Here is a 24,731-nt window from a genome sequence, read left to right on the forward strand (position 1 = left end):
TCGGTATCGGCGTCGGAAAAGCATAATCGATCGACCTCTAACACACACACACACACATTAATACATATACACACAGTAATACACACACACACACAAATGATAAAAGACAAAGTGATACATAAAAATATAAGGAGTTTGTATTTTCTCTGTAATATGATTGATTTTGTTCACCGCAAAACCCTCTGCTGTCCATCACTTCTCAGTTCAAACCTTTAATGGTTGTGTAGCAGAAGTGAAGGTTGGAGTGATAACTCAGCAAACAAGGGCTTTGTTTATGGGTGTGTGTGTGTGTGTGTGTGTGTGTGTGTGTGTGTGTGTGTGTGTGTGTGTGTGTGTGTCAGCAATATAGGGAGTCCCAGCATAAAGAACTGTCAGAGCAGAGACAGTCTTCAAGTCAGGATCACACAATGCTACACCGCAACTGTCAAACCTGCCTTCAGAGCATGTCTAGTGTGTGTGTGTGTGTGTGTGTGTGTTGGAATGGATGGAAGTGAGGGAATAAGATTCCCTTTGGTCAGGAGACAGACACAAACTCAGACTAAGTAACACACAGACTGAAGTATCAGACAAGAAACAACACTGAGAAGTCAAACAGGAGTGACACACATAGCCCTTTACACTCCTGAACTTTATACATTAAATACACAGAATTAAACATTTCATTTCAGGACAGAATAATACTCTGACCCTCTGGGTCCTGGTCTAAAGTAGTGCAGTGTGTAGGGAACAGGGTGCCATGGTCTAAAGTAGTGCAGTGTGTAGGGAACAGGGTGCCATTGGTCTAAAGTAGTGCAGTGTGTAGGGAACAGGGTGCCATTGGTCTAAAGTAGTGCAGTGTGTAGGGAACAGAGTGTCATTGGGACGAGGTCTATGTCTAATGCTCAGAGTGAAGACGAGTCATTGGTCACTGCCAGACACCCACACAAGTGTGTGTGGACGTGTTTTGTAATGTTCTGGGAATAGAACAGACAGAAAAGGAGAAACATTATTTCTTCCCTCACCACTGCCTTCCTAATTTACCGCACCACCCGACAGTCAGATAATAATAACAACAACAACGGGGGAAAGGAGGCAACGAAAAAAGAAAGAAAATAGTAAAAGAAGATGTTTTTTCCTCCTCTTTATAGCGTTCCTCTGTCTCTTTGTAATTTTGGTCTCTCTCATGTTGGACATCAAAGATGGCAGAAATTGTTTTTTCCCCCGCCGTTGTGTACTCTGTAATTATTAATCAGGCAGGCAATATGACTGGCTTCAGGGTGCTGTGCAAAGCAGCCAGACACAAAAGGATGTGAAAAAAAGTCGCGCAGAAAAGACGGGAGGAAAAGAGAGAGGTAAACAGTGAGAAGGAAAGGATGTGACAGAAATAGCAGGTTTAACTTCTTTGAAACTTTCAAATAAGGAGGAAGACAGAAGTTGGGTGTGTTGAGAGTGTGAGAAGTGTTGTCACTCCGAGCCCGTTTGTGTGCGTGTGCATGTGTGTGGGCGTGTGTGTGTGTGCGTGTGAGTGTGCATGTGAGTGTGTGCGTATGAATGTGAGTGTGCATGTGTGAGTGTAATAAGCATGTATTTAACACTTGACAGTTGTATATAGATGAACGCATGAGGCCATCTGAGGAAGTGAGAGTGACCATATGTATGTATGTGTGTGTGTGTGTGTGTGTGTGTGTGTGTGTGTGTGTGTGTGTGTGTGTGTGTGTGTGTGTGTGTATGATGACCATGTGTGTGTGGGCCTAAATATGTATCTGGGAGTGTGTGAGACAGGGAGCAGCAGTCAGTCAGTCACCATCAATCACAGAGAAAGGGGTGAGATGAGAGGGCAGAGAGAAGACGGAGGGAGGCCTGGTGGAGAGAAGGAGAAGGAGGAGAAGAAAGAGGGGGATGCCAGCTCCTCGGTGGCCCACGGCTTTAAATGGCTTCTGGTCAGAGAAGTGGAAGGAGAGGAGAATCAAATTAGAGATGTGCCATCCTCTCATCCCTCCATCTTAAAGGGATAAAAAGAGGGGGAAAGAGAGGGAGAGGAAGAGGAAGAGCGTGAGTGTCTTAAGGATGACAGGGCTTCCTCCTAGCCGCATGCCAGACAGGAGGCTCCAGAGCTCCCGTCTTTTTCCAGACCTCTGAAACCACACGACGCCTTGTCTCACACACACCCATAGACGTGCACATACACACATAGTGTATGCCTCACACACACCCATAGACGTGCACATACACATACTGTATGCCTCACACACACCCATAGACGAGCACATACACACATAGTGTATGCCTCACACACACCCATAGACGTGCACATACACATACTGTATGCCTCACACACACCCATAGACGTGCACATACACACATAGTGTATGCCTCACACACACCCATAGACGTGCACATACACATATTGGATGCCTCACACACACCCATAGACGTGCACATACACACATACTGTATGCCTCACACACACCCATAGACGTGCACATACACACATACTGTATGCCTCACACACACCCATACACGTGCACATACACACATATTGTATGCCTCACACACCCATACACGTGCACATACACACATACTGTATGCCTCACACACCCATACACGTGCACATACACACATACTGTATGCCTCACATACACGTGCTCACACACAATGCCTCCCCTCAAGCAGAACTGCAAGAGACCAGTAACTGACTGTCTGAGAGGCCTGTATGCAGACAGTAGAGCAGGAGGGTAATGGTGATGGTGTGTGTGTGTGGGTTAAGATACAGGCCTGTTGTTGGGCAGATCAGGCTAAAGGCCTGTGTGATATAGAGTTCACCACTCCACCTCAGCCTCAGTGCTAACTGTGAATAAAGGTGCACCACAGGGATGACTTCCAACTCCCATGCTGTTTATTATGTATAAAAACAACTGTACAAGCCACAGCCCCAACTAGTCAATGGCAACTAGGGAACAAGATAACTTGCCATACATCCCGTCTTTGCTTCATTGCAGCGCCTATAGAAAGAGGAGGAGGCTATTGAGATGCCTGTAACAGTCACTGGAGACCGCATGTAAATAGTTGCAGATGCAGCTCTATGGAACAGCAGAGGGAGGAACAGCAGAGGGAGGGGAGGAACAGCAGAGGGAGGGGAGGAACAGCAGAGGGAGGACCAGCAGAGGGAGGACCAGCAGAGTGCATAAAGGGGGGATACAGAGAGATCAGCAGAGGGAGGACCAGCAGAGGGAGGACCAGCAGAGTGCATAAAGGGGGGATACAGAGAGATCAGCAGAGGGAGGACCAGCAGAGGGAGGACCAGCAGAGTGCATAAAGGGGGGATACAGAGAGATCAGCAGAGGTATTCCATATCTGGAGGGGATTCTCCCATCTCTGCTAGGCATTTATACCACTTTGGATTCATACATCATTCATGAAGTTGCCATAGTATGCAAAATCATCTATGCACTAAACCAACATGTACAGATATTTACATAATGAGTATTACTTGGCAAAACTATTGTAATGAATGGCTAACAGCCCTGAAGGAAACAGAACCAGATTTCTTACTGTTTAACCTTTATTTATACAGGGTAGCCTCATTGAAATAAACTCTGCACCAAGTCTAGAACCAATAGGACCCTGAACAGGTTCTACCCCCAAGACGTAAGACTGCTAAATAGTTAACCAATAACTACCCAGACTGTCTGCACTGACCCTTTCTGACTCATCACATATGCTGTTGTTACTGTTTATTATCTATCCTGTTGCCTAGTCACTTATCCCTACCTATATGTACATACACTGTACAGTGGGCTCCAAAAATACTGCCACCCCTGACTGGCAATGCATTGTAAAGTTTGATGGAGGAGGAATAATGGTCTGGGGCTGTTTTTCATGGGTCGGGCTAGGTCCCTTAGATCCAGTGAAGGGAAATCTAAACGCTACAGCATGCAATGACATTCTGTGCTTCCAACTTTGTGGCAACAGTTCCAGTGAAGGGAAGGTCCTTTCCTGTTTCAGCATGACAATGCCCCCATGCACTAAGCGAGGTTCATACAGAAATGATTTGCTGAGATCGTGTGGAAGAACTTGACTGACCTGCACAGAGCCCTGACCTCAACCCCATCAAACACCTTTGGGATGAATTGGAACGCTGACTGCGAGCCAGGCCTAATTGCCCAACATCATTGCCGACCTCACAAATGCTCTTGTGGCTGAATGCATGCAAGTCCCCGCAGCAATGTTCCAACATCTATTGGAATGTCTTCCCAGAAGACTGGAGGCTGTTATAGCAGCAAAGGGGGACCATCTCCATATTATTAACCATGATTCTGGAATGAGATGTTCGACAAGCAGATGTACACATACACTACATGGCCAAAAGTATGCACAACCTTGGGAAAAGTTCCCCTTGCAGAAGTCAACCCACCGGCTGGTGGCCCGACTACCCTAGCACCACTGACCCATTCTGGGGAGATCAACTCCATATTAATTCCCATGATTTTGGAATGAAACGTTCAACGAGCAGGTATCCACATACGTTTGGTCATGTAATGCATCTACCTCCATTACCTAGTACCCCTGCACATCGACACTGTACTGGTACGCCGTGTATATATCGTTACTCATTGTGTATTTATTCCTTGGGTAATTATCTTTCTATAATTTCTCTCTGCATTGTTGGGAAGGGCCCATAAATAAGCTTTTTGCTGTTAGTGTCCATCTGTTGTTCACGAAGCATTTGATTTGAAAAGAGACAACTGTACACTGAATAGCTCTCTTACTTTGTGACTGATTTAGTTAACCTGAATGTAGTAGGCCTTTCCACAGATGGAATCACATCCCAATCAGGCACTCAACATATCTAAACAGTTGATCAGGTCCCACTAGTTCCTTAAACCTTTGTTCTGGTGTAAAGTATTGAGCTGTGGTAACAACCCTCTTTCAACCTAGGCCAGTCTATATGGCCACCAGGGGACTTCCACTACTGAGTCACGTAGAGCTTTCCATCCCCCAAGATCCATTTCACAGATCCACCCTTACCATCCCCACCTTCCCTGGACCCCTCCACCCAGCAGCGCCCCCCGCCCCAGCCCCATCACGCCCAGCCACGGGCCGCCATAAGAAAGGAGAAGCCAGATTCTTAAGAGATGGAAATGCTAGGGTGGAGGTACTGAGGCAGAGTGTGTTGTTTCTCTCCTTTCATTAGCATTTAGTTGATGTTATTGTTGATGTTCCACTATCATTAGGAGCTCATTGTTGTGGAAGCAGCTCATCTGGAGAACAGGCTGCCTATGTAACTCTCCTTCTCCCCCATTTCTCTGTCCGCAGCACATCCCTCCATCTTTATGCTAATGATCTGAACGGCACTGGGATGAAAGAAGAGAGAGAAAACGGGTTTTCACTGCTTTGTAGTTCTTTTTGTTGTTGCTATAGCGACGCGGACGTAGAAATCTAACTGACGCAGCCATGCTCATTTGCATGGCGGGATAGAGGTTTTTCCTTGTCTTCTTTATTTTGGGAGGGTTCAGAGGAGTGTAGATCACACCTTCCTTTTACAAACAACTCTCATGATCCCAAACAAACAAAATACCTGCTGCCGCTGTCCCGCGTTTACGCAGAAAGTAAAGTGTTTATGCAGAAACAACTGAAGCACAAACACAGAGACACACGTCGGAATACTTTAGTCGGATCCACAATGAAACATGGTGTAATAAAAAAGGACCCAAACACACACACACACACACACACACACACACACGTGTGCACAGTGCACAAAATCTACAAAGATGCCAGCCTGTCTAAGGTATAAACCCAAGCGCCTGTTGGGCATGTCAAGAGGTTTAAACTTGTTTAATTTCATCTCTCATCCTCCCATCTCTATCAGCCACTGAACACACAAACACACACACACACACACACCTGCGTGCAGTCCTGCTGTCGCTTTGAAGTTCTCCTAGATCATCTTTGAAGGCCTTCACTGTTGCCACGGCAGCAAGTAGTAGCAGACATCACATCAGACTCTCATTGTGTGTGTTTGTGTGTGTGTGATATTACATTTTCTAATCAAATCAAATGTTATTCATCACATGCTTGGTAAACAACTGGTGTAGACTTAACAGTGAAATGCTTACTTACGGGCCCTTCCCAACAATGCAGAGAGAAAGAAAACAGAGAAATAATAGAAAATAAAAGTAATAATAAATTTACAATGAGTAATGATAACATGGCTAAATACATGGGGTATCAGTACAGAGTCGATGTGCAGGGCACAAGGTAATTGAGGTAGATATTTTTATTTATTTAACATTCATTTAACTAGGCAAGTCAGTTAAGAACAAATTCTTATTTACAATGACGGCCTACCCCAGCCAAACCCTAGCCCGGATGACGCTGGGCCAATTGTGCGCCGCCCTATGGGACTCCCAATCACGGCCGGTTGTGATACAACCTGGAATCGAACCAGGGTAGTGACGCCTCTAGCACTGAGATGCTAGGAATAAGTGACTAGGCAACAGGAGAGATAATAAACTGTAGCAGCAGCGTACGTGACGAGTCAAAAAAGTTAGTGTAAAACAAGTCACTGCAGATAGTTAAATAGTTAACCAAATAGCTACCCAGACTAACTATTTAGCAGTCTTGGGGGAAGAAGCTGTTCAGGGTCCTGTTGGCTCCAGACTTGGTGCATTGGTACCGCTTTCCGTTCGGTAGCAAAGAGAACAGTCTATGACGTGGGTGGCTGGAGTCTGACAATTTTTTGGGCCTTCCTCTGACACCGCCTGGTATAGAGGTCCTGGATAGCAGGAAGCTTGGCCCCAGTGATGTACTTGGCCGTACAAGACAAAGGAGCTGATCGAGCAGTCGCACCACGCTTCGCTCCACAGGTAATATTACACTTCGCTACATTACAACGGCTTGATTTGTTTGATCTGAGCAATTCTTCTTAGCTAGCTACATAGCCGTCTTTGTATCAAAGATAATTGTGTAGTTTAGAGTAACTGAGTAATTATCGAGGCTAGCTATCTTCGTCCTCCTAACGTAGTCAACACTGCTAGCTGCTAGCTGCTAGCTAGCTAGTCATCACTGTTAGCTAGCCAACTTCTACCGACTAGCAGCACCGCAGAAACTATTACATTACAACGTAACGACTTGATTAGTGTGGTGTTAGTGTTAGTTAGCCAGCTACATAGTTGTCTTTGCTGTCTCTGTATCTAAGATAATTGTGTAGTTTGAGTTTGAGTATTATCGAGGTGAGCTAGCTAGCCGCGACGCGGCGCCAGACTTACTCAACACACCTAGTCATCATTAACCCACTGCCAGCTAGCCAACCGTTACCGACTAGCAGCGCTGTAGATACTAATACGTTACAACGGAACGATTTGACGATTTGACTAGTGCAGTGTTACCTAGCTAGCTACTTAGTTGTCTTTGTCATAGCTTGATAATTGTTAGCTAGCCAGCCATCGAGGTTAGCTAGCCAGCTATTTCCGTCCCCCGCGACGCCATTTTTCCTAACCCAGCCAACTATTACCGACGAGCAGCATTGTTGAAACTAAATACACTACAAGGAACGTCTTGATTAGTGTTATGTTAGCTAGCTAGCTACAAAGTTGCTTTGTATCATGACAAGGTGTAGTACTGAAACTACCGAGGTTACCTAGCCAGCTACACGTTCAAAGTCAACAACGCAGCCACTGCTAGCTAGCCTACTCCACCAGCCAGCAGTACTGTATCATTTTAGTCAATAACATTTTTGCAACGTAAGCTTAACTTCCTGAACATTCGAGACGTGTAGTCCACTTGTCATTCCAATCTCATTTGCATTAGCGTAGCCTCTTCTGTAGCTTGTCTACTATGTGTCTGTCTATCCCTGTTCTCTCTCCTCTGCACAGGCCATACAAACGCTCCACACCGCGTGGCCGCTGCCACTCTAACCTGGTGGTCCCAGCGCGCATGACCCACGTGGAGTTCCAGGTCTCCGGCAGCCTCTGGAACTGCCGGTCTGCGGCCAACAAGGCTGAGTTCATCTCAGCCTATGCTACCCTCCAGTCCCTAGACTTCCTGGCGCTGACGGAAACATGGATTACCACAGATAACACTGCTACTCCTACTGCTCTCTCCTCGTCTGACTACGTGTTCTCGCATACCCCTAGAGCATCGAGCCAGCGGGGTGGTGGCACTGGAATCCTCATCTCTCCCAAGTGGACATTCTCTCTTTCTCCCCTGACCCATCTGTCTATCTCCTCATTTGAATTCCATGCTGTCACAGTTACCAGCCCTTTCAAGCTTAACATCCTTATCATTTATCGCCCTCCAGGTTCCCTTGGAGAGTTCATCAATGAGCTTGACGCCTTGATAAGTTCCTTTCCTGAGGATGGCTCACCTCTCACAGTTCTGGGTGACTTTAACCTCCCCACGTCTACCTTCGACTCATTCCTCTCTGCCTCCTTCTTTCCACTCCTCTCCTCTTTCGACCTCACCCTCTCACCTTCCCCCCCTACTCACAAGGCAGGCAATACGCTTGACCTCATCTTTACTAGATGCTGTTCTTCCACTAATCTCATTGCAACTCCCCTCCAAGTCTCCGACCACTACCTTGTATCCTTTTCCCTCTCGCTCTCATCCAACACTTCTCACTCTCCCCCTACTCGGATGGTATTGCGCCGTCCCAACCTTCGCTCTCTCTCTCCCGCTACTCTCTCCTCTTCCATCCTATCATCTCTTCCCTCTGCTCAAACCTTCTCCAACCTATCTCCTGATTCTGCCTCCTCAACCCTCCTCTCCTCCCTCTCTGCATCCTTTGATTTCCTCTGTCCCCTATCCTCCAGGCCGGCTCGGTCCTCCCCTCCTGCTCCGTGGCTCGACGACTCACTGCGCGCTCACAGAACAGGGCTCCGGGCAGCCGAGCGGAAATGGAGGAAAACTCGCCTCCCTGCGGACCTGGCATCCTTTCACTCCCTCCTCTCTACATTTTCCTCTTCTGTCTCTGCTGCTAAAGCCACTTTCTACCACTCTAAACTCCAAGCATCTGCCTCTAACCCTAGGAAGCTCTTTGATACCTTCTCCTCCCTCCTGAATCCTCCTCCCCCCCCCCCCCCCTCCTCCTCCCTCTCTGCGGATGACTTCGTCAACCATTTTGAAAAGAAGGTTGACGACATCTGATCCTCGTTTGCTAAGTCAAACGACACTGCTGGTCCTGCTCACACTGCCCTACCCTGTGCTTTGACCTCTTTCTCCCCTCTCTCTCCAGATGAAATCTTGCGTCTTGTGACGGCCGGCCGCCCAACAACCTGCCCACTTGACCCTATCCCCTCCTCTCTTCTCCAGACCATTTCCGGAGACCTTCTCCCCTACCTCACCTCGCTCATCAACTCATCCTTGACCGCTGGCTACGTCCCTTCCGTCTTCAAGAGAGCGAGAGTTGCACCCCTTCTGAAAAAACCTACACTCGATCCCTCCGATGTCAACAACTACAGACCAGTATCCCTTCTTTCCTTTCTCTCCAAAACTCTTGAACGCACCGTCCTTGGCCAGCTCTCTTGCTATCTCTCTCAGAATGACCTTCTTGATCCTAATCAGTCAGGTTTCAAGACTGGGCATTCAACTGAGACTGCTCTTCTCTGTGTCACGGAGGCTCTCCGCACTGCTAAAGCTAACTCTCTCTCCTCTGCTCTCATCCTTCTAGACCTATCTGCTGCCTTTGATACCGTGAACCATCAGATCCTCCTCTCCACCCTCTCCGAGCTGGGCATCTCCGGCACCGCGCACGCTTGGATTGCGTCCTACCTGACAGGTCGCTCCTACCAGGTGGCGTGGCGAGAATCTGTCTCCGCACCACGTGCTCTCACCACTGGTGTCCCCCAGGGCTCTGTTCTTGGCCCACTCCTATTCTCGCTATACACCAAGTCACTTGGCTCTGTCATATCCTCACATGGTCTCTCATATCATTGCTATGCAGATGACACACAATTAATCTTCTCCTTTCCCCCTTCTGACAACCAGGTGGCGAATCGCATCTCTGCATGTCTGGCAGACATATCAGTGTGGATGACGGATCACCACCTCAAGCTGAACCTCGGCAAGACGGAGCTGCTCTTCCTCCCGGGGAAGGACTGCCCGTTCCATGATCTCGCCATCACGGTTGACAACTCCCTTGTGTCCTCCTCCCAGAGTGCTAAGAGCCTTGGCGTGACCCTGGACAACACCCTGTCGTTCTCCACCAACATCAAGGCGGTGACCCGATCCTGTAGGTTCATGCTCTACAACATTCGCAGAGTACGACCCTGCCTCACACAGGAAGCGGCGCAGGTCCTAATCCAGGCACTTGTCATCTCCCGTCTGGATTATTGCAACTCGCTGTTGGCTGGGCTCCCTGCCTGTGCCATTAAACCCCTACAACTCATCCAGAACGCCGCAGCCCGTCTGGTGTTCAACCTTCCCAAGTTCTCTCACGTCACCCCGCTCCTCCGCTCTCTCCACTGGCTTCCAGTCGAAGCTCGCATCCGCTACAAGACCATGGTGCTTGCCTACGGAGCTGTGAGGGGAACGGCACCTCCGTACCTTCAGGCTCTGATCAGGCCCTACACCCAAACAAGGGCACTCCGTTCATCCACCTCTGGCCTGCTCGCCTCCCTACCTCTGAGGAAGCACAGTTCCCGCTCAGCCCAGTCAAAACTGTTCGCTGCTCTGGCACCCCAATGGTGGAACAAGCTCCCTCACGACGCCAGGACAGCGGAGTCAATCACCACCTTCCGGAGACACCTGAAACCCCACCTCTTCAAGGAATACCTGGGATAGGATAAAGTAATCCTTCTAACCCCCCCCTTAAAAGATTTAGATGCACTATTGTAAAGTGGTTGTTCCACTGGATATTATAAGGTGAATGCACCAATTTGTAAGTCGCTCTGGATAAGAGCGTCTGCTAAATGACTAAAATGTAAATGTAAATGTAAATGTACGCACCAAATGCTCTCAATGGTGCAGCTGTGGAACGTTTTGAGGATCTGAGGGCCCATGCTAAATCTTTCCAGTGTGTGCGTGCGAATGCATCTGTGTGTGAGCAGGGCGCTCCTTCTCACCCTACCAGACTGAGTTCTTAATTAATTAGCTCAGAGCTCCGATGCGACACTCGCTATTTCTAAGTGTTTAACACTAACGAGAGACCGGCCCGCTTGTTACCGAGCAGAATGATAATTTATGCATCCAGATTTACATCTGCTACCTCATCAAATGCATCCTCTCTCGCGCCGCTCACGTGTCTGGGACACTAGTGACAGATGATAGGAGAATGTATTCATTCTGTCAAGCAAATCTGCATTAAAATGCGCCTTTATCACCATCTAGTCTTCACAGGGAATATTTGTCCTTGGAACTGAGCGATATGAATAATGTGTCGATTCAGATCTCAGTGGAATGTAAAGGACTGAGATATCAATGGGTTTTTACCTGACAATAGCCTCAATGCATTTCCTGCCTAATAACCACATCAAACTCACATGTCAGGTGTAGAACTCACATTAAAATCATAGAAAAACACATTCCTCACATTTTCAAGATTACTGTTTCACATCCGGCCGTGATTGGAAGTCCCATTGAGCGGCGCACAATTGGCCCAGGTTTGGCCGGGGTAGGCTGTCACTGTAAATAAGATTTTGTTCTAAACTGACTTGCCTAGTTAAATAAATAAATAAATATCTACCTCAATTACCTCGTGCCCTGCACATCGACTCTGTACTGATACCCCATGTATTTAGCCATGTTATCATTACTCATTGTATATTTATTATTACTTTTATTTTCTATTATTTCTGTATTTTCTTTCTCTCTGCATTGTTGGGAAGGGCACGGAGGTAAGCATTTCACTGTTAAGTGTACACCTGTTGTTTACCAAGCATGTGACAGTAGGGCTGTTACGGTGACTGTATTACCTCCACACCGGCGGTCACGAGTCATGACGGCAGTCACGGTAATTAGGCTTCTCCAAGCTCTGATGCTGCTGATTGTCATTAGTAGCCTGCCAAACGTACTAACTGTCTGGTACTCAGCACTCTATTGTCCCACTCTGACATTAATGCAAATGTAATCGAAAATCTAATCAAACACTTCATGACAGCCCATGAGCTCATGTTGCGTAAACATTTCTATAGGCTATGCAATTGCGTGAGAAAACAGAGCGATGGCCTCTATTAAAAAGAGGAGGATCTCATCAGCTTTCTAGGGGCTAGGCCTACTATACAGGAGTATAGCCTACCTAGCTGGCAGGAAAATGAACCACTTGAAAAGCGTCCTCCATTCGCGATTTAAGTGCATCGATGACATGTATTTTTTTCCGCTGCCCGTTTCGAGACAGGTACATGATAATGGTCCATTCTAAATCAAAAGAAATTGCATACATATATTATTTAGTATATGAATGATATATTATCACTTGTGAATGATGCCCAGCTTAAGGAAAGGAACAGCGCATGCTTTTTTTGCGACTTTTTCAAATCATAGTCGCATACCTCATGTAGCCTAGCCCATAGGCCTATAGGTTTTGATGAGGTTTGTATCACAACTAAAGCCTTAAAATGAAGCATGTTCATCCGCTTTACGACGGGTGTAGAGACAAATGAGTTTCAAGTTTGGGGAAGATAATTTAACATAGAAATTCACCTTTATAATAAAAGCATTACATGCATAATCACATTTGTGGTTTTCCTGCTAATGGAACATTTGTGCTTATAGCCTACTGCCGTGTGCACATTGCTGCGCTTATAATGTGAAGAAATACCCAAATAGTTTATCAACATTTTTGCTAAACGTTCTCATCTGTTGAGTCAGTGGTTGTATTAATTTGGGATCTATCGCATCCCACAACAGTCCCAGACTATGTTTGGAATATTTATTTCTGGCACAGAGTACAATAGGTCAACTTTTGTACTATGGGGGATAGCAGATTGACATAGGCTAGTGCTTTTGCTGTTCGTTAGGCCTACTCATCTTCTTGGCTGATGAAAAGTAAATGTGCACAGTTCTTCTAATATCTTCAATATGCACATCGGAATTGAAAAAGGACGCGCACAGTTGCATTCCCCTTTGTGTCTGTCTTCACTTGTAGCCTGTGAGAAAGACCCAATCACGTGACGGGCATTGGCTAATAAGAATTGAGCTATCAGAGAGCCATGTGAGTGAGAGGTGCTTTGGAGCACGCAGCTGGGAGAAGGGAATTCAAATTATTATATTCAGCCCAAGGGCCGCAAAAGGCATGGATTTTTTTAGGGGGGGCACAAAGGGGATGCACCAGGAAATTCAAGGCATTATCAAGTACTCAATTTGTGAATTGAGTACTTGTACAGCCTGCGCAAAAAAAACTAAGCAGAGCTCAAGCCTTTCATGTGATTTTTTCAAATCATCATTAGAGTCACATCACGGAGCCTTAGAATGTATTAAAAATCAAAACATATAGCCCAACATTTGTATCACAACTAAAGTTATATAAATAACTCTAAATTAAGCATATAGAAGTACCAGTTTCTTTGTTAACCGCTCAACACAAAATAGCTGCATGTGCACACTCCCTCGAATAATTTTGATAAAATATCCTATGCTCAATTGTATTCTTCATACTGTAAAATAATATAGAATAATGCCAAGGAATTCAAAGCAAATCTTGTCTGCTAAATGAACTAGTGTAGCCCACAGCCATATGGCATAGTCAGATCAGGGCTTAACATATGGACAACTCAGAGTATGCTATTATGTTCTTCTGAACTAGACTACATTTTCTTCATATCATGTTTCTTTAGACCTGTCTAAAATAAATAATGGATTTATTGTGGTGTAGGCTACAGTGTTTGAAAAAAGTATTTCATCCCCTGCTGATTTTGTACGTTTGCCCACTGACAAAGAAATGATCAGTCTATAATTTTAATAGTAGGTTTATTTGAACAGTGAGAGACAGAATAACAAAAAAATCCAGAAAAACGCATGTCAAAAATGTTATAAATTGATTTGCATTTTAATGAGGGAAATAAGTATTTGACCCCCTCTCAATCAGAAAGATTTCTGACTCCCAGGTGTCTTTTATACAGGTAACGAGCTGAGATTAGGAACACACTCTTAAAGGGAGTGCTCCTAATCTCAGCTTGTTACCTGTATAAAAGACAACTGTCCACAGAAGCAATCAATCAATCAGATTCCAAACTCTCCACCATGGCCAAGACCAAAGAGCTCTCCAAGGATGTCAGGGATAAGATTGTAGACCTATACAAGACTGGAATGGGCTACAAGACCATCGCCAAGCAGCTTGGTGAGAAGGTGACAACAGTTGGTGCGATTATTCGCAAATGGAAGAAACACAAAAGAACTATCAATATCCCTCGGCCTGGGGCTCCATGCAAGATCTCACCTCGTGGAGCTGCAATGATCATGAGAACGGTGAGGAATCAGCCCAGAACTACATGGGAGGGTCTTGTCAATGATCTCAAGGCAGCTGGGACCATAGTCACCAAGAAAACAAGTGGTAACACACTACACAGTGAAGGACTGAAATCCTGCAGCGCCCGCAAGGTCCCCCTGCTCAAGAAAGCACATATATATGCCCGTCCGAAGTTTGCCAATTAACATCTGAATGATTCAGATGACAACTGGGTGAAAGTGTTGTGGTCAGATGAGACCAAAATGGAGCTCTTTGGCATCAACTCAACTCACCGTGTTTGGAGGAGGAGGAATGCTGCCTATGACCCCAAGAACACCATACCCACCATCAAACATGGAAGTGGAAACATTATGCTTTGGGGGTGTTTTTCTGCTAAGGGGACAGGACAACTTCACCGCATCAAAGGGACGATGGACGGGGCCATGTACTGTCAAATCTTGGGTGAGAACCTCTTTCCCTCAGCCAGGGCATTGAAAATGGGTCGTGGATGGGTATTCCAGCATGACAATGACCCAAAACACACGGCCAAGGCAACAAAGGAGAAGCACATTAAGGTCCTGGAGTGGCCTAGCCAGTCACCAGACCTTAATCCCATAGAAAATCTGTGGAGGGAGCTGAAGGTTCGAGTTGCCAAACGTCAGCCTCGAAACCTTAATGACTTGGAGAAGATCTGCAAAGAGGAGTGGGACAAAATCCCTCCTGAGATGTGTGCAAACCTGGTGGCCAACTACAAGAAACGTCTGACCTCTGTGATTGCCAACAGGGGTTTTGCCACTAAGTACTAAGTCATGTTTTGCAGAGAGGTCAAATACTTATTTCCCTCATTAAAATGCAAATCATTTTATAACATTTTTGACATGTGTTTTTCCTGGAATTTTTTGTTGTTATTCTGTCTCTCACTGTTCAAATAAACCTACCATTAAAACTATAGACTGATAATTTCTTTGTCAGTGGGCAAACGTACAAAATCAGCAGGGGATCAAATACTTTTTTCCCTCACTGTATATTACATGGATTTATTAGACTTTTAAAAAATGGAGATGTTCCAAAGGTCTGCATCAGTGGCTTGTAGGCTATGTGTGGAAGTCAGAAGATGCTAAATATGTTTATGTTAATTAACGGTCAATTACCGGGAGACAGGCAGTTATTTGCTTGACAATCACCGTCTGAAATATGTCATGACGGCCACAGCCCTAGTCGAGAGTAGAGTACGGTAAACAGGCTTGACTGGATCTGGGGCAGGGCTGTGTTCTGGGGCCATTAGGAGACTGGGGCAGAGGTTAGGACTGAGACTTGGTCTGGGGCAGGGCTGTGTTCCGGGGCCATTAGGAGACTGGGGCAGAGGTTAGGACTGAGACTTGGTCTGGGGCAGGGCTGTGTTCCGGGGCCATTAGGAGACTGGGGCAGAGGTTAGGACTGAGACTTGGTCTGGGGCAGGGCTGTGTTCCGGGGCCATTAGGAGACTGGGGCAGAGGTTAGGACTGAGACTTGGTCTGGAGCAGGGCTGTGTTCCGGGGCCATTAGGAGACTGGGGCAGAGGTTAGGACTGAGACTTGGTCTGGAGCAGGGCTGTGTTCCGGGGCCATTAGGAGACTGAGGCAGAGGTTAGGGCTGAGACTTGGTCTGGGGCAGGGCTGTGTTCCGGGGCCATTAGGAGACTGGGGCAGAGGTTAGGACTGAGACTTGGTCTGGGGCAGGGCTGTGTTCCGGGGCCATTAGGAGACTGGGGCAGAGGTTAGGACTGAGACTTGGTCTGGAGCAGGGCTGTGTTCCGGGGCCATTAGGAGACTGAGGCAGAGGTTAGGGCTGAGACTTGGTCTGGGGCAGGGCTGTGTTCCGGGGCCATTAGGAGACTGGGGCAGAGGTTAGGACTGAGACTTGGTCTGGAGCAGGGCTGTGTTCCGGGGCCATTAGGAGACTGGGGCAGAGGTTAGGACTGAGACTTGGTCTGGGGCAGGGCTGTGTTCCGGGGCCATTAGGAGACTGAGGCAGAGGTTAGGACTGAGACTTGGTCTGGGGCAGGGCTGTGTTCCGGGGCCATTAGGAGACTGGGGCAGAGGTTAGGGCTGAGACTTGGTCTGGGGCAGGGCTGTGTTCCGGGGCCATTAGGAGACTGGGGCAGAGGTTAGGGCTGAGACTTGGTCTGGGGCAGGGCTGTGTTCCGGGGCCATTAGGAGACTGGGGCAGAGGTTAGGACTGAGACTTGGTCTGGGGCAGGGCTGTGTTCCGGGGCCATTAGGAGACTGGGGCAGAGGTTAGGACTGAGACTTGGTCTGGGGCAGGGCTGTGTTCCGGGGCCATTAGGAGACTGGGGCAGAGGTTAGGGTTGAGACTTGGTCTGGGGCAGGGCTGTGTTCCGGGGCCATTAGGAGACTGGGGCAGAGGTTAGGACTGAGACTTGGTCTGGGGCAGGGCTGTGTTCCGGGGCCATTAGGAGACTGGGGCAGAGGTTAGGACTGAGACTTGGTCTGGGGCAGGGCTGTGTTCCGGGGCCATTAGGAGACTGGGGCAGAGGTTAGGGCTGAGACTTGGTCTGGGGCAGGGCTGTGTTCCGGGGCCATTAGGAGACTGGGGCAGAGGTTAGGGCTGCGACTTGGTCTGGGGCAGGGCTGTGTTCCGGGGCCATTAGGAGACTGGGGCAGAGGTTAGGGCTGAGACTTGGTCTGGGGCAGGGCTGTGTTCCGGGGCCATTAGGAGACTGGGGCAGAGGTTAGGGCTGAGACTTGGTCTGGGGCAGGGCTGTGTTCCGGGGCCATTAGGAGACTGAGGCAGAGGTTAGGACTGAGACTTGGTCTGGGGCAGGGCTGTGTTCCGGGGCCATTAGGAGACTGGGGCAGAGGTTAGGACTGAGACTTGGTCTGGAGCAGGGCTGTGTTCCGGGGCCATTAGGAGACTGGGGCAGAGGTTAGGACTGAGACTTGGTCTGGGGCAGGGCTGTGTTCCGGGGCCATTAGGAGACTGGGGCAGAGGTTAGGACTGAGACTTGGTCTGGGGCAGGGCTGTGTTCCGGGGCCATTAGGAGACTGGGGCAGAGGTTAGGGCTGAGACTTGGTCTGGGGCAGGAGCTGAGGCTAGAACTGTGTTCCGGGCCGTTAGGATTGATTAGAGGAAGTGTAATCTGTGTATGAGCCGGTAATGAGGAAATGTACCATATTAATTAGTGTGAGGAATGCATGCAGCATTAGGAGGCCCTGGATTACACCTGGCCCTGCCTAGCCTGTCAGCAGTGCTCTGACTGTACTCTACTGTAATGGAACGATAGCAGACTGAGAAAAGAAGAGGAGGGGAGGAGGGAACGCCTGATAGGAGGAGCTCAGTCAACCAAACAACTGGTGGGAGGGATGGAGAAATGTACGAGGAATGGAAAGAGGAAGGGAGGGATGGAGGGAGAGGTGCAGAGGGGATGAGATGGGAGGGGTACATGGGGGATGAGATGTGATTGTAGCTGGAATAGTGTAGCAGAAGGCACTAAAGGAAAAGCCCATATTTGGTTAGACATAATATTTTTGACCATTGAAAGATTTTAAATCAATGACCAATGGTCTCAAGTAAAATGATTCAGGAAATGAGGCCATGTTAGAGTATTGGGACGTAGCCAAAGCCCTGGCTCCTCCCACAGCCCCTTGTCACAGATGAGGTCACCTGCTCGTTAACAGACTTGCCAAATATGGGCATACGACGTGATGACTACAAACGATGCAGTATGAAGTGAGGATAGAAAAGTAGCGGTGTGGAATCTCACAGGTTTCAGCCAACTGAGACAAGTAAACAAACAAAACCAATGACATCATAGGTGGGAAGGATCGCAGGGTGGGTGACATGTCAGACTGTATAACATGTCAAACAAGGCTGCTGTGGTTCTTACTAATTCCAGACAAAGAGAGCGAGAGAGGGAGTAAGAGAACAAGAACGAGAGAAAACGAAAGAATGCCTAAATTACATGAAATAGAGTGGCCAGATATGCCAAGGTCTGTCTGTCTGTCTGTCTGTCTGTCTGTCTGTCTGTCTGTCTGTCTGTCTGTCTGTCTGTCTGTCTGTCTGTCTGTCTGTGGTTTTGTAGGCTACCTATTTAATTTATGGATCAAGCCTTAGCAGTCATTCTGATCTCGTTCCCAATGATCAGTGTTTTAGTTCATTATGTTGCTGTCCAGTGGTTGCCAATTTATCAGTTTCTGTCTTCAGTTCTTTGTAAATAGGATAGGTGGGCTATATGGGTCTACTACATTATACACAGTATACAAAACATTAAGGCCTATAACTCCATCCCTACTCTATTCAGCATTTAGATAAATTCATGGAATTGGAAATTATTTATTATCAGGCTGGTTGAATTTTGAAAAATACTTTTTACTAAATGGTGAGTGCTAAATAGTACGCAACGATAAGTATATAGTATGCAGTTTAATACGCTAGTATGGGTATTCGGACACGGCCATTGTAGATCTGAGACAGCAGAGGTGTACAACAATACGGAATTCGGCACTGCCCCACAACTGGGGACGCTGCACAGCACAGATATGGGAACTCTCTATGGAGGTTCCTATGTTTCAGCATGTGTCAGACAGGCACATATGGAGAGACTAAAAGTGACAACATTTCATAAAGCTTCAAATATCCACTGCAGTTTTCAATTACTGCACAAGGGTGAGCTCTGCAAATTATAGCTGTATCCCGGGCCCTGTAACTAGCACTTACCAATGTCTGAGTGCTTAAGCATTTTTCTAAATCAGTTACTTTGGGGGGATTGTATCATTGTATAATTGCATGGATGGAAGCCTGCGTTGGCTCGCTGTGAGACATTTTTCATATACTGGGATTGTGGGTTTGTGGGTTGGTGATGTGTGTGAACAAATCCCATGTTTCTGATGTGTTCTGAACCAAACTGAATGGCAAGTCCCCAAGTAGTGACGAAATGAAAGAAGAAAACAGACATTTGATTTACAGTGTTTTGCTACTCACTTCAGTGACTCTTCAAGTTTGGAGATCTTCTTCTTGGCCTCTTCTCTTTCTTTCTCCGCCTCGTTGTGTAGGACATGCACCTGTGTGATTGTGTGAGTGAGAGAGCGTGAGAGGGGTAGAGACTGACACTATGACAGCAGGTCCATCACTCAGCAAGCCCCCCTTTCCATGACCTTATCCACCTGGGGCCTGGGGTTGCCTCTCCCTGACCTCTTATCTCCACCCATCATCAAGCTGCCATCTGGGCCCATCTCCTGATAGGCGTTTAAGAATGTACAAACAGACAGATTCTTTCATCAAGTTTACTGGGAGCTGGAGAAAGGCTGTGCAAACATTTGATGCAGCTATTTAACTATTTTTTCAACTAACAACTTACTTCAGTCACACAAAGATTAAACAACAGAAGGTGAAATGGCATTGACCCTCACCATGACCCTGCTAACAGAGGCCCAGATCTGGTAGCTAGCTTGCTGGTGTATCAGTCCCCCAATGCAGAGGTGCCTGACCTGAAACACACAGCCCTGTTACTCCCCCCCACCCCTCTTTATGACTGACTGATATGCCCTTCAAAATGGGGGCTTTACTTTGAAGATGAACCAGGTGTGTGGACCTGCATCTTAAACCAGATCTTCACCCACCTGACTCTGGCCTGGCCCAGACCAACTCATTAGATGGGGGATTTTTTATGACAACACATTGGCTTTGAAGGGAGGCTTGAAAGAGAGAGGGGTCGCTGCCATTTCTGTCTGGCAGCAATTAAGATCCTTGCTGGATTTAGCTGGGGCGACTGAGCATGGCTTTTCGGAATGACAGGACTTCATCTCCCGTCCCCTATGGCCTTAAATTGGGCAACTTCACGCCACCACCCCAGCTCTCCCCCTTTCACCCGCAACAACATCTGCTAAATATGCGTATGTGATTTCATTTGATTTGAACCCCCATCTCCCCTAAATGTCAAACCCTCACTCCTCCGAATGCCCCTCACCTTTCCACTCCACAGCCACTGAGCCCTGTGGACCCTGTGACCAGCAGTAGTCTGACCTGTTAATCACAGCTTTGAGTTTACAGGCAGGACATAACATATCAAAGGGAAGAAGGGGATCTAGCCAGGACCATGTGGGTCCCAGGCTTTTATCTCTCCCACTGAACCACAGTCGGTTTGTGGAACTAGGGCCACTGGATCAGACTTTAGGTTTCACAGAGTTGACTTCAGGCACGGTAGGCCTACATAGTTATGTACAGTAAGACACAGAGGAAAGGACACTCCTCATTAAGACAAAGTGACAGTCTTCCTTTGATTATTTAGAGCCCATACACTAAATAAGAGGTCAGCAATATAATCTCAATTTGATATGAGAGTATTGTATTGACACAAATATTGATTATTGATTTGACATGAGGGTAACTACATTGATTTGATGCGCGGGTAACTATTGATAGAGATTGTACCTTTTTCTCACAGTCGTGCTGCAGATCTGCTTTCTCTTGTTGAAGTTTATTCTCTGTGTCCTGGAAAACACAAGTCAGTAAGTCTGAAACATTCATACAGAACTACAAAGAACCACAACAAGTTATTTTTATGTGAGATGTGTTTTTCCCATTATTCACATTCAAACAAAACATCCATCTGCTTGAAAATCTATCCAGCAGAGGATCTTGAGGGTTATGGGTCTCTGGACACACATCTGTATAGTCTTCTGTACTTCTTCCAGTTGTTGTGGAATGAAGCCGTTCTTTCGCTCACACACACACACACACACACACACACACACACACACACACACACACACACACACACACACACACACACACACACACACACACACACACACACACACACACACACACACCACACACACACATTACCCTGAGTTGTTTCAGTCTCCTGTGCTCACTGTCCTGTAGCTGCTGTCTGAGCTGAGCCACTGTCTGTTCCAGGTCCTCAATCACATCAGAGGCCTGAGAGAGAGGGAGGGATGGAGAGAGAGAGAGGCACGTGGTAAAGTTAAGAGCGTTGGGCCAGTAACCGAAAGGTTGCTGGGTCGAATCCCTGAGCCTACGAGGTGAAATATCTGTCGATATGCCCTTGAGCAATGCACTTAACCCTAATTGCTCCTGTCGCTCTGGATAAGAGTGTCTGCTAAATGACTAAAAGGTTAAATAGAGAGAGAGAGAGAGAGAGAGAGAGAGAGAGCGAGGATGACAACAGGAGTCTTATCTAACACAGCCATATTACTCAGCAGCAGGGGGATAGAAATGCTGTCAAGGCTTCAGTTGAAGATAAGTCATACATAGTATGAAGATATGTCTAAGCATTCTACAACATCTTTGAGAGAGTGTGGAACTTCTGTGAGTGTGATGTTTACTGTTCATTTTTATTGTTTATTTCACTTTTGTATATTATCTACTTCACTTGCATTGGCAATGTAAACATATGTTTCCCATGCCAATAATGCCCTTTGAATTGAATTGAGTGTGACCAGTCCAGCTAATAGTTATTTCAGTGGTGTAGCATCAGGTAATGAATGCAGTGGTGTAGCATCAGGTAATGAATGCAGTGGTGTCGCATCAGGTAATGAATGCAGTGGTGTCGCATCAGGTAATGAATGCAGTGGTGTCGCATCAGGTAATGAATGCAGTGGCTGTCGCATCAGGTAATGAATGCAGTGGTGTAGCATCAGGTAATGAATGCAGTGGTGTAGCATCAGGTAATGAATGCAGTGGTGTAACATCAGGTAATGAATGCAGTGGTGTAGCATCAGGTAATGAATGCAGTGGTGTAGCATCAGGTAATGAATGCAGTGGTGTAGCATCAGGTAATGAATGCAGTGGTGTAGCATCAGGTAATGAATGCAGTGGTGTAGCATCAGGTAATGAATGCAGTGGTGTCGCATCAGGTAATGAATGCAGTGGTGTAACATCAGGTAATGAATGCAGTGGTGTCGCATCAGGTAATGAATGCAGTGGTGTAACATCAGGTAATGCATGCAGTGGTGTAGCATCAGGTAATGAATGCAGTGGTGTAGCATCAGGTAATGAATGCAGTGGTGTAGCATCAGGTAATGAATGCAGTGGTGTCGCATCAGGTAATGAATGCAGTGGTGTAGCATCAGGTAATGAATGCAGTGGTGTAGCATCAGGTAATGAATGCAGTGGTGTAACATCAGGTAATGAATGCAGTGGTGTAGCATCAGGTAATGAATGCAGTGGTGTCGCATCAGGTAATGAATGCAGTGGTGTAACATCAGGTAATGAATGCAGTGGTGTAACATCAGGTAATGAATGCAGTGGTGTCGCATCAGGTAATGAATGCAGTGGTGTAACATCAGGTAATGAATGCAGTGGTGTAACATCAGGTAATGAATGCAGTGGTGTAGCATCAGGTAATGAATGCAGTGGTGTAACATCAGGTAATGAATGCAGTGGTGTAGCATCAGGTAATGAATGCAGTGGTGTAGCATATAGTTTTTCTATACTAATTTGGATGGCTACCTTACGCCTCGATCACACCAACAGAGTCGTTGTATTTTGGTACACCAGAATGTGAATGTTGAACTTGTTTTTCACGCACATCCAGATGTTGCTGCGTACCATGTTGGGCAATGATACTGTCGCAGTGCAGTAGTGTTCTACAGTAGTTTAGTCTAGTAGCACATGCTGTTGGCTACCTTAGCAGCGGAGAGTGTGTGTTCCTGTTGGAAGTGGCTGATGTCAGTCTCATGTTTGGTCTGGAGCTTCTGCAGTATGTCTTCATGTTGCTCACTCTGCTGCTCCTTCTCCCTCAGCAGAGACACCCTCCTGGACAACACAACACAGACATACTCAACACAGACATACACACAGTCAGCACCACTCACTACTATAAGGGCCTACTGCTTGGCTCAAACAGAGGCTGGAGCTGGGGCTTAGACTAGGGAACTCTGTTGGATTGGGTCGGTAAATGAGTTGGGGGCTGTCTGTGTATTTTGGGGTGAGACTTTTCCTTCTTTTCATGTAAGGTTTGGGAAGAGAACAGTGAGTGGGTGGATGTGGGTGACCGTGGCGTGGGGTCTCCTCACCGTCGGTTGGCCTCCTGAAGCTCAGAGCTGATGGTGGCGATGTGGATCTCCAGCTGGCCCTTCTCCTGGGTCACCTTCTGCCTCAGCACGTTACCGTTCTCCACCTCCACTGACAGCTGCTTCACACGCAGCTCCAGCTCCCGCACCGTCTGCTCCTATACAGTGGGAGAGGACCATCAGCATGAGACAGCATGAACATCACTGTCTGCTCCTATACAGTGGGAGAGGACCATCAGCATGAGACAGCATGAACATCACTGTCTGCTCCTATACAGTGGGAGAGGACCATCAGCATGAGACAGCATGAACATCACTGTCTGCTCCTATACAGTGGGAGAGGACCATCAGCATGAGACAGCATGAACATCACTGTCTGCTCCTATACAGTGGGAGAGGACCATCAGCATGAGACAGCATGAACATCACTGTCTGCTCCTATACAGTGGGAGAGGACCATCAGCATGAGACAGCATGAACATCACTGTCTGCTCCTATACAGTGGGAGAGGACCATCAGCATGAGACAGCATGAACATCACCGTCTGCTCCTATACAGTGGGAGAGGACCATCAGCATGAGACAGCATGAACATCACCGTCTGCTCCTATACAGTGGGAGAGGACCATCAGCATGAGACAGCATGAACATCACCGTCTGCTCCTATACAGTGGGAGAGGACCATCAGCATGAGACAGCATGAACATCACTGTCTGCTCCTATACAGTGGGAGAGGACCATCAGCATGAGACAGCATGAACATCACTGTCTGCTCCTATACAGTGGGAGAGGACCATCAGCATGAGACAGCATGAACATCACTGTCTGCTCCTATACAGTGGGAGAGGACCATCAGCATGAGACAGCATGAACATCACTGTCTGCTCCTATACAGTGGGAGAGGACCATCAGCATGAGACAGCATGAACATCACTGTCTGCTCCTATACAGTGGGAGAGGACCATCAGCATGAGACAGTATGAACATCACCGTCTGCTCCTATACAGTGGGAGAGGACCATCAGCATGAGACAGCATGAACATCACCGTCTGCTCCTATACAGTGGGAGAGGACCATCAGCATGAGACAGCATGAACATCACTGTCTGCTCCTATACAGTGGGAGAGGACCATCAGCATGAGACAGTATGAACATCACCGTCTGCTCCTATACAGTGGGAGAGGACCATCAGCATGAGACAGCATGAACATCACCGTCTGCTCCTATACAGTGGGAGAGGACCATCAGCATGAGACAGTATGAACATCACTGTCTGCTCCTATACAGTGGGAGAGGACCATCAGCATGAGACAGCATGAACATCACTGTCTGCTC

General features: G+C 47.2%; 1 protein-coding gene across 1 annotated transcript in view; it reads right to left on the reverse strand.

The window, feature by feature from the left end:
* Nucleotides 1-24,731, reverse strand: part of cep112 (centrosomal protein 112) — a 194,617-nt gene that overhangs the window by 109,223 nt on the left and 60,663 nt on the right. The window contains exons 13-17 of the mRNA XM_045720003.2: nucleotides 23,401-23,555; nucleotides 23,011-23,140; nucleotides 21,209-21,301; nucleotides 20,792-20,851; nucleotides 19,343-19,422 (exon numbers count right to left, since the gene is read on the reverse strand). Coding sequence (XP_045575959.2) covers nucleotides 19,343-19,422; nucleotides 20,792-20,851; nucleotides 21,209-21,301; nucleotides 23,011-23,140; nucleotides 23,401-23,555 — 518 coding nt within the window. The remainder of the gene's footprint in view (nucleotides 1-19,342; nucleotides 19,423-20,791; nucleotides 20,852-21,208; nucleotides 21,302-23,010; nucleotides 23,141-23,400; nucleotides 23,556-24,731) is intronic.

The sequence above is a fragment of the Salmo salar genome, chromosome 06, assembly GCF_965601325.2.
Source record: "Salmo salar chromosome 06, fSalSal1, whole genome shotgun sequence".
Classification (NCBI taxonomy): Eukaryota; Metazoa; Chordata; class Actinopteri; order Salmoniformes; family Salmonidae; genus Salmo; species Salmo salar.